Here is an 11,045-nt window from a genome sequence, read left to right as displayed (position 1 = left end):
ATAACAATATAAGTTAATTAAATATTAATAACCAGTATGGTTAATTGAATATTTTATACTCAAGAAAAAATATGAAAATAAATACATAAAACAAAAAATTAACATAATTTAGGTCATTTAAGGAAATATTTTTGAAATAACATAAATGAGTTTTTACATGTTAGTTTCTGTGTTATGAAAAAATGTACAACTATTATATATTTCTACCCCTGTTATTCGAAATAATATAATTTTTATGTAACATAAATATTCTCTCTCGCAAATAACGGAATAAACCGAAAAAATATATATATTATCTCTGTAGATAACGTGAGTGCATAACAAACACTTAATGAATTTATGTTTTTGTTCGCAGCTGCCGCAGACCGAAGTGGATGGCTCGGACCAACAGGGCAGAAGGTACAGGATAGAAAATGGTGAAAGCATCGGGGAAAAAGATGAGGTGAATAATTTTTTTCTTTTATCTAATTACAATCTGTTTTCACAAAAAAAACATTCAGTAATTCTAAAGATTTATATTTGAATTGAAGTTCTAAAAGATTAAAAGATTACTCAACAGTAAGGCTTTTTGATTTCAATGAATTAAAACTGGCTGCCGTATGAAGTAACATTAGGGTTATATATTTTAAATGGAAAGTATGATAAACAGTAAAATAAAATAAAACTAGTAGTGCATAGTATCGTGCCTTAAGGCAAGTTTCTGGAACTTTCGCGTACAAGAATTAAATATTCGAGGAAAAAAACAGTAATTACTAAATATCAATGATTGATAACAATTGTTATAAACATTTTCAAATAGATAATTATAATCACTATATATTTTATTGTTCATAAAACACTTGATAAAGTTTACATTTGCAAGAAGTGCTGAATAAATCGGTCTGAGAATATATTTCTTACGATTAGAATAACGCATTTAAAATATGTATACACGTATTTTCAATCTGAATTGTAAAAAAGTATAAAACTTTGTATATTTTTGAAAATTTTGAAAAAAAAATCTGTAATGTTTGGAATCTGCTTTAACCGTATAAGTAAACTTCAAAAACAAACAATCTTGGTACGGAACCCAGCAAAATCGTATCAAAATTAGTACTCATTTTTAAATTTTTCATAAAATATCTGATAATTGCATTGCATAAATTTTTTTCATTTTTTCATCAAATATCTGATAATTGCAATATGTGCATATGTCTAATGATTATTTTTGACCGCTAAATATCTTTTTTTACTGTTATCCTCTGTATCTCCGAAATCGCTAGACCTGCTTTGCCAAAAATTTCATCAATTATTCATTACAAGTAAAATGTTTTTTGAATCATTTAAGTCGACTTTTTGCCCCATATCTCCGAAATGGCTGAGCCTGTCTTCACCAAAAACTAGTCAGCACATCTTTATATTAATAGAAATTGAATGTTTTCGCATACACACATACAGATACATCAATTTTTTTGATAGTTTATTTGATATATTTTTTTGTTGTTAATTTGATATCAAATAAAAATTGTATTTGTTAAATAGAATTCGATTAAAAATTAAGAAAAATAGGAATAATAGAATTCGAATAATTGAATTGAATTAGGGAGTAAGAAGAGAAATATTGGAACTTGAAAAAAGAATGAAGAAAAAAATGGAATGAAGCTGAAAGTTAAATAGAATTAAAAATTTGAAAAAAGAGCAAAAATTGAAAATAAGAAGAAGAAAAATTAAAAAGTATATAGAATAAGATACATAAATAGCTTGAAAATGATATAAAAAATTGGAATGTGAAAAAATAAATAAATGTTGTAGGTGGCTAAATGCTCAGAATAAGCGAGGCCAAATAATAATTCAAAAAAAAAAAACTTCATTTATTATACTTATTCATGTAAAATATTATAATATTTACGACTCATTTTTCATATTATACCATTTTATTCGTGTATTTCATTAATGTAATGCCAACATAAATACAAATTTAATGCTTTTTTCAGTAATCTAATCATCAAAAATAAATAAAAACGTACAGCACACCTTTATTCTCGCAATAAAGCATATTATGAGAATTTCACCTATAATATACTATATTGATTTTTAGGTTTCGTATATGTATTTTCACGCACCATTAATTCAGATACAATTTTCTTTGCGTTAAAGGATCTTCAAGAGTACACCTACGTCCATTTTTTTTTGTCAAATTGTAATAAATTCGATGATTTTTTCTTACTTCACTTCTTACAAATTTTATTAGTCGTTGTCAAGGTTATAAATTTGATATGCTTTTAGATAGAAATTACCAACCCAAGGAGTTTGTAGAACTCTCATTATGAAAATATATTTATATAATAGAATGAAAGTTGTAACAAATTGTATTGTATAAATTGTATATAGAAAAAAAAGTTTAAATTAAGGCAATCCTATGAATTATATAGTTTGAAAAATTATCCCAATCAATTATCACCGTTTTGAAAAACGTATACATATACACAATTTAATATATATATATATATATATATATATATTATATATATATACATATATATGTATATATATTATATATATATATATCAAATTTTGTAATTATATAAAGTATGACTGTTGAAAGCAATCTCCAAAGCGCGAGAATTAAATTTGTAATGAAGGCTTTATTACCTATAAAGACTTATTTCTTATTGTCACTTGAAGAAAATTATCAGTAATTTATTAATAATAATAATTTATATCAAATACATAAAAAACCTGTATGGTTTACTAATAAAGTTTCTCCAAAGAAATTTATGGTAAATTGCAATGAAATTAAATGGTAAAATATGTGTGTAGTATATTTTGAAAAGCTAGAGCTTTGAAGTCAAGTTATAAACTTGTTTTCAACGATGAACAGCAAACAAAACTTCTAAAACAGTAGTCATATTTGTGTTGTCAGTTTTGATCATCGCAGTGAAAACTTTGCAGACACTATTTGTGATCAAACATGATCATTTAAATATTTAAATTTATCTGTGTAAAATAATTTATGAAAATTCTCATATATTATCATAAAACGCAGAATCATGTGAAAAAAAATTATAAAATTGGTCTATGAACACTCTTACGAAATGCAATACCGGAATACTGATATACCGGTAGTACTGATATACGGTAATAAGTATAATTTAGCGAACAAATGAATGAGTTTTATTCAAAATTTGTCGCTAAGTTATACCTAAAGATTTTTTTTTTAATTTTCAAAATTTTTCTTGCTATATCCAAACGAAGTTTGATTAAATTGCGCACTATCTACAAGTTAATATTAAGAGCTAAAACTTTCAGAGAATTATTTTTTATCAATTTGGAACCATTTGGGCCTTTGATCAAAGAAATTTGAAAATGTCCATATTAAGGACCACCCTAACCGGTATACTGAAATACTCATATACCGCCCGAATTCTCCGGTAACAATATTTTCGATATTTTTAGATAAAAATTACTGTTCTTATCTCTTTAAATTATGCTGAATTAACACATCGTATACAGACAATATAATTTATTACAATAATGTAATAAAAAGTTTCAGTCATACGTTTAATTTTAGTAAGAAGTACTCAATATACTCTACATAATTAATATTAAACAAATAAACTTGTTTTTTTATTTTTTAGTTGCATATAGTTGTATTTGTAAATATATTTTTAATGTACAAATAACTATCAATTTTGGTTACATTTGTTCAAGATAATAAAAAAAATCGGTATTTTACCCGTATTACCGGTTTTAAAAGAAAAATACCGAAATACCGGTAGAGATTTTTTTTTATCGATATTGCATTCTCTACTCTATAGTATCTGAAAATTGGGTAAGCATAAACCAAATGCTCATTTACTGCTGCTAAATATTCATATTTTGCAATATACTTTTCCTAATATAAAATTTCAATGCGAACTGATTATTTTTGTTATATAAATATACAAACCTGCGGAAGTATATAAATACTACACATGCTCAATGCTCATCTGTTCTTTCCAAGATATTCCAAAAGCATTAGAAGTTCCAATCGAAAGAAGATATTTTCATTCTCGATTTTTTTCGATTTGAACAACTTACCCTACGCAAAGTTAAATAAGAATAGGAAACCTTTATACCTTTAATAAAATAATAACTCATACATAATAAGCAATCTCTTGGATCTTCTGCTTGAACAACCTCATGTCTCGAACGAGAACGCTACTCATAATATATTCCATTATCTGAGTTTATAGGTAACATCATCTACTTGAGAAATATGATACAGTTTTCTATCGAACACTATGTATTTCTACTTAAAAGCACTTCTATAATCTTCTTCGTTCTGTTCGAATGCAAACTATTTCATTATTCATAGAATTTTTTATTAGACCGCAGAAACTCGAAATGAAAACATTAGCGAGTTGTATTTAAATTATGTGCAAATACTTGATTTTTATTAAATCCGTAGTTGCTGCTACTGGATAAAGTGGTGAGTGGTTGGAAGTCGCTTATTAAATTCAAATAAATTATAAACTGTTTTAATTTATTTCCCCAATGATATTCATTTGTATTCATTTACTCTGCTTGCAGTTATGACGACTTGAAAACAGTCATTATGAAGTTAAATCAAAAATATAGTTAGCGTATGATTTAAAAAAATGGTATATGGAACAATTTACATCGATATTTTTTTGCTCGTACAAAAAGTAGGACTGTTTAGAAACCCAACGTTGCTAAAATAATATAGCATATATCTATTGTATATATTTCATTCAATTCCACACAAATTTAACATTTCTGTACATCAACCATGACGGTTCCAATTCAATTAGACTCCGTTTCTCATAACAATGTAAATAAAATTTTGTTGTATTTATTTTTAGCTTTGCCATATATTAATTGGTGCATATGTTTGAACTTTGCCCTTTTCATATGCTAAATAGCTTTTCTGAAATATATGGAAACCAATACGATACCTATATGAAAACATAGGAACTCGTGTTTCATTGTCTAATAATTCAACATCCATTTCGTGTTGTATGAAACCGTTATATTGGGATTTGTTTTCAAAATAAAAATCTAGTTCGAAAACGTGTATATAGCAAAATAATAAAACTTTTTTGAGATACATGTTATAAAAAGCTTAGTGAGATGAGATACATGTTAGTGATGAAGTCAAAATATTGTATTTAACATCTGTAAGAACGCTCTAAATAAAAACTTCAATTTAAATAATTATCAATTAATAATAAAAAATTATTTACTAAAGAAAACGTTGAAAATAATATTTTTTCCATTTACGTATAAAAATTCAGCGACTACCTCAATAATTATGTATTTATAATAAAAATTCACCAAAATAGTGTTATTCCCCCAGATTATTCATAGTTCATTGAATTGAATCTTAAACAGAATATGCTAACAAAAATAAATATTTTAACTAAAAAGAATATTTATTTACAGATGTTCGGTTCTCCTGCAACGCCAGTCTTGGAAAATCCTGAATATCAAACAAGATGGTACTTCAAGTATTTTCTAGGAAAATGTAAGTATTATCGCAAATGCAAAAGTTTTATTTGAATTATTCAAAACATCTTCTATAGTTTTTATTTATTTTTTCATTGTAGTTTTGTTATATATTTTTTAGAATCTTACAATATAGACGATGATCAAAATTATCTTTACTATTTTTGATTTCAAAATACTAAATGCATGTTGTAATAACTTTTATGAACAAATAAGTAAATAAAATTAATGAGAAAATATCAAAATTTAATGAAAATTATGTATATACTTATATTTATTGAAATCTTTATAAACAAGTCTCATCAGACGAGCCAAAGAATGATTTAACAAGTGGTACTAGATCTTCGTCAAATATCAATTAAAAAAAGTCAAATAAATTCTAAAATATTTATTCATCTAAAAATGATTCTGGTAATGTAATCCAGCATATATAGGTACATTGGCGTGGTCCTTAATATGGACATTTTCGAATTTCCTTGCTCCCAAAGGTTCAAATGGTTCCAAATTGATAAAAAACAATCAATATTGACTAATACAATTATCTCTTTAGATTATTATAATTTCTCCTATGATTCGAAGTATGAGAAAGCATTTATCTAAACTATATAAGCATTCATTTTATATATAAATAATAAAATATAAAAATCCTGATTAACGATTTAAAGTATAACAATTCTTTCTCCATATGTTAATTTATCTTTGCATAAAAAGTTTCTTGATAGCCTTATTCATGGGTGTCCTTTCTGAACTCTGGTATTCCAGTGATATATGACCAGTATGTATAATTAACATATTGCATATAGTTTGCAAAACTTGTGTAACTTAACCGTCGTATGTGTTTAACCCACCGGTCATGTACATAATTATTCAGTAGTTGTTATTGCAGAACAAGCGAAAAGCTGAAGCTCACAGTTGATTGCACAATTAGCCAGAAATTGCACCTGATTTACTAGTGGTTTTGTTACATATTATAATATTTTGTCTAATATTTGCGTTTATGGTCTTTATATAACATCTCAAAATTTTCTGGTATTTGTGCTTTGTTCAAAACTGAGTAAAATTTTAACAGAAATTCGCAGGATTAGCAGAAGACAAATGCGAATGTCAAAGTTAACCAAAATATCAAGTGAGGTCATTATAATTCCATTATCCTCTTAACGTAATACAATTAAATGATAAGTACATGTCTTGATCTGTAAGTCAGTCAGATATAGGTCAATAGGTAGATTTAAGAAAATCAATAAACCCTTCACAAAATTGTATGAAAATAAACAATTTTTGTACTTTTATTATGATAACTCTTAGATCAAAATCATTGCATAAAGAAAAAGTTTCAGAAGATAATTATAGTTTGAAGTTACTTGTAAAGATAAAAACTTCCTCTTTTTCAAAAGTCAGTTTCACAAAGAGAAGCTTGTGAAAATAATTACTGATACCTTCAAAACTTATATCTGTATGCTATCATTTTTTTAAAAGTCGGTAACTGAAGTATAAGTTTAATAGAAAAAATTGTTCGACGTTGTTTAGAAACAAACTTTCTTATAACAGTTTTTCCCCGAAAGCTCCATCGAAAGTAAGTATCTTGATCAAATTGATATTATATTTATAATAACAAAATATTTTCTTACATAAAACTAAATAACGAATTTAGGGTATTTTATCATTGTCACTATTAGTTCTGGAACAAAATTCGTAATGTTAATTATTGAAAAAGTTTGTTATGAAATTCCAATGACGTAAGGAGTGCATGTAATCACCAAACTACAAAATTTCAGTTTGGAGGGCGCCCGTTAATCACGTGAGCGAATTTTTGAGGATATTTGGACCCCCCCCCTCCCCCTTGGTGATACATGGTGATATTCAAAATTTCCTTCCCTCCCCCACCAAACATCACGTGTATGTTTAGATACGTGAAAAAACTGTCAATTTTTTTTTTTTTTTTTGAAAATATTAGAATTTTTTTAAAAAAAAAAGTCGGTTAAAAAATAAATACACGTGATGTCTTACTGTACCCCTTCCTCCCCCACGTGATATTTTGTGAGTTTTTGTCTAAAGACTCCCCCTCCCCCTAAAAACCTCACGTGATTAATGGTCGCCCACTTGGCTGTAATTCTGATATTAAATAAAAAAAAGTAGTTAAGACTATGGGGTTTGAATCAGAGATTCCTGGTTGGATACCAGATCCGAACAGCTTGATGTCAAGCAGTAGTACATCGGTTTTGAATTTGAAATATAGATAGCATTTAGTTCTCTTTGCCCAGCATTCCTGCTTTAATAAAATCACTATTATAGAAATTGTAATAAAAGAATTTATCACATATAGATGGGACTACTGTTTGGTTTGCCATCTATAAAATCCGACGCAATTAGTTATTTAAATCATTACAGCATCTTGGCTGCTGAGTAATAAAAAAAATAATTTAATTACACCACATTGAAAACTTGGGTCATCATTTTGTCCAAAATGCAATTTATTGCAAAGTCTGTATGACGAAATGCTTGAATAATGGTTTTATAGATGTAAATGGAACATATTTATATACAAATATAACTATGTTAGAAGTAATATAATTAAAAAATTGTTAACATTATAACGAACTGTGTCACTATCATAACTATGTCATTATAGTATACAATGTCCCTTTACGGCTGACAATTGTAAATTTCCCAAATTTGTTATGTCCTTAACTGAAGAGTTGTAAATAAAATAAAGAATAAAAAAAATGATACAAAAAAATTTTAATTCATAGCTTTTGCAGTTTTCTAAGTTCATTTCCTGAATCTCGTCATGCAGAAAGTAAGATTCATTTTATAGTTAAAAATCTGTATTCATTAAAAAGATTTTTTCTCATCCTTAATACAAAATATAATGCTTTGCAGAATAAATTTGAAAATCATCGTGGCGTGTAGGTAATACGAGTAGAGTGTCTTTTATTACATCGAATATAACGGCAGGGCGTCTGTCCGTTGTCGTTTGTTTTAATAAACTTTTTAAAGTTCAAAAGAACAATATAATATAAAGCTGCGCTGCGAGGTAGTTCACAGAAAATGCAAATGATAACGAGATAAAGGCGCGTACGGAGCGTGAACGCACAACTTCGCATCTGCAATAAGTCATTATCATGTCTGGAGCATAAAGAACACCTATTTTTATCTACATTTCACATCATATTTATGAATTTCTAAACACTTTTATTATACGAAACAACGCAATTCACTTTGCATCTGTCAGATAGATGTAAACGGAGTTCTTATTACTAACTCTATATAAAAAGAATGAAAATATAGTTTGCATTGAATCAACAGGAAAATTTATTACATTTTTAAAGTATGTATAAAAAATTAAAATAATTAAATATTAACTTAATTATTCACGAAATTGAACGAATTGTATGTAGAAGTTAGTTCAATAAATAATCAGAATATATTTTTATCAGTATATAAATATATTATTGAAGAATGTAAATTTGGTGTGATATGTATGTTTAGATGTTTTGGGGAAATTATTGTTTGGTTATTCTTATCAATTAAACAACTTGATAAAAATAATTTCAAATTTATTAAATCCATACATTTCAGTCTACTTCAAGTTTTGGTTTGGCGGCAGTCAAACTAAAGTAACTAGGTATAAGTGGCACGTTGCATAAATTTTCTAACACAATAATCGGGTTAATCAATAAGAAATTAGTGTATTAATTTATGAGTGATTTTTTTTAAGTATACCGAGTTGTAGTGAAGTACCTATTGCAGGTTGTTCAATTTGAACCAATTTTCCTAACATGTTAGGTGATTTACCCGAATAGTCTGAATATTATTTATTATTGAAAAACGAACATGCGAGGGTTTGCCCCTCACAGTCCCGGATTTCCACCTTGTGCCCCAGTTCTTCTATAAGCAACATTTGTCCCGAATGTAGATGCTTTATTCCGGATTGTCGCGGGTTTTCGAAAAGTATAAGTTTAAATTAAGTTTTCGCAATTACTTGATCATAAAATTACAACTACCCATCAAATATCAGAAAATGTTATATAAGAAATAGTATGGCACAACTAATTAGAAAGACAAATTTACCGTCTCGGTTTTGACTTGAAAAAATATGGTCACCTTACTAATACATACATGAATTATTTTCCAAAAGCTCGGCCAATTAATCCAAAATTTAATTTTTAGAATTAAAGCATTTGAATATTTTAGCATGTTCGTTACTAAATCATTCGCCAAAATAAATGTTTGACATACAATTACATCAGTTCGTAAGATTCCACACCATCTTTGAAATCTTTTAAGTAATTTTTTGAATCCACACCAAAAGTAATTATTTATATCTGTATTAATAAAAATATGATATTGCTAGATTACTAAAATAAAAATTAAATTCTTTTTTTAAATATAAGAATATAATTGGAACAACTGAAGTGTAAACTTTTCACAAGTAAATTTTTTTGTGCATTTTCTTTAAGTTTACGTCATTATAACTTTCCTGAAAAAGTGTTGGAAGTTTCAGATAATAATATAAGTAGAAGTGAATACGATTTCGCTAAATTGAGAGTAAAGTGTAAAAAATCGTGACTTGAATAACGAATTGCAATATATATTGATGGTAAAAATATGATATTAACAAAATTAATTACGGAAATTAAGTTAAAAACTCTATATCGTTACAACTTTATCAAAGACAAACTTTAAACAGACAGATAAGAAAATCTTAAATGAGTTGTTTAGAAAGAATATATTCTTACAAAGTTTTACAAGTTTGAAAATCGCTCTTTTGTCACATTTTTTCTATTAATGGCCAATATAAACAGGTACTGTAATGACTTTATATTATTTTAAAACAAGGTACATATAGTCCTAGATGGGCAGCCTAGAAAAATGCCTCGACTAACCAATTTAACAAACTTGCTAAATTTATATTAAACCGAAGTATTTCAAAAAAATCAAGTGTATCAAGAACATTTTTTGTAAATCTGAAAATGGAAATAAATTTTCTGTTAATCACGAAGAACATTACTGGTAGCATAGATATTTCTATCGCATTCATAAAATTTTTAAAATAATCGAAAAAAATTAGTAACTATTAATTACAAAGAAACAGCATGACCGATATTTAGTAATAATTAATCAGCATTGATAATAATTGAAAAACTTGTTTCGAATATCTAGTTTATGTACAGATTTATTAAATCTGTCGAATCGGTGCACCCATTTTCATTTATATTTGCACATAAATATTATATTTAATTTCTAATTCAAACATTTCAGAGAAACTTGAGACGAATATAGAGTTAGCAAATAGGATTTTCTGTATCAACAAAAACTTCTCATATTTAATAATTATTTAATACGACATTGCAATTTATGAAAAGTGTCCACATTGAACTCTTATTTTTTTTCTGGTAATTGAATTTTGATATAAATCTTGTTACGATTTAATCACTTTACGAAGACAGGTCTGGCAAGTAATTAAAAAATATTTTCAAGTTTTTATGCGATCAGATGCCCTTAGCAGTTTAAGATATCTTAAGTATAATCTCCGTCTTAAGGCGTGGGTGCTGTTA

The 11,045-nt window shown here is 26.9% G+C and overlaps 1 protein-coding gene across 1 annotated transcript in view; it reads left to right on the top strand.

Moving 5' to 3' along the window:
• Window positions 1-367: 367 nt before the first annotated feature.
• The window catches only part of LOC113386005 (GTPase-activating Rap/Ran-GAP domain-like protein 3), a 31,997-nt gene continuing 21,319 nt past the window's right edge, over window positions 368-11,045 (top strand). Inside the window, 2 exon segments of the mRNA XM_026623820.1 lie at window positions 368-442; window positions 5,425-5,506. Coding sequence (XP_026479605.1) covers window positions 5,425-5,506 — 82 coding nt within the window. The 5' untranslated portion in view covers window positions 368-442.

This window comes from Ctenocephalides felis, unplaced genomic scaffold (genome assembly GCF_003426905.1).
Source record: "Ctenocephalides felis isolate EL2017-DRISC unplaced genomic scaffold, ASM342690v1 CF-g0.4_SCAFFOLD_03571, whole genome shotgun sequence".
Lineage (NCBI taxonomy): Eukaryota > Metazoa > Arthropoda > Insecta > Siphonaptera > Pulicidae > Ctenocephalides > Ctenocephalides felis.
Note: the sequence above shows the minus strand (reverse complement) of the source record. Positions and strands in the feature narration are given on the sequence as shown.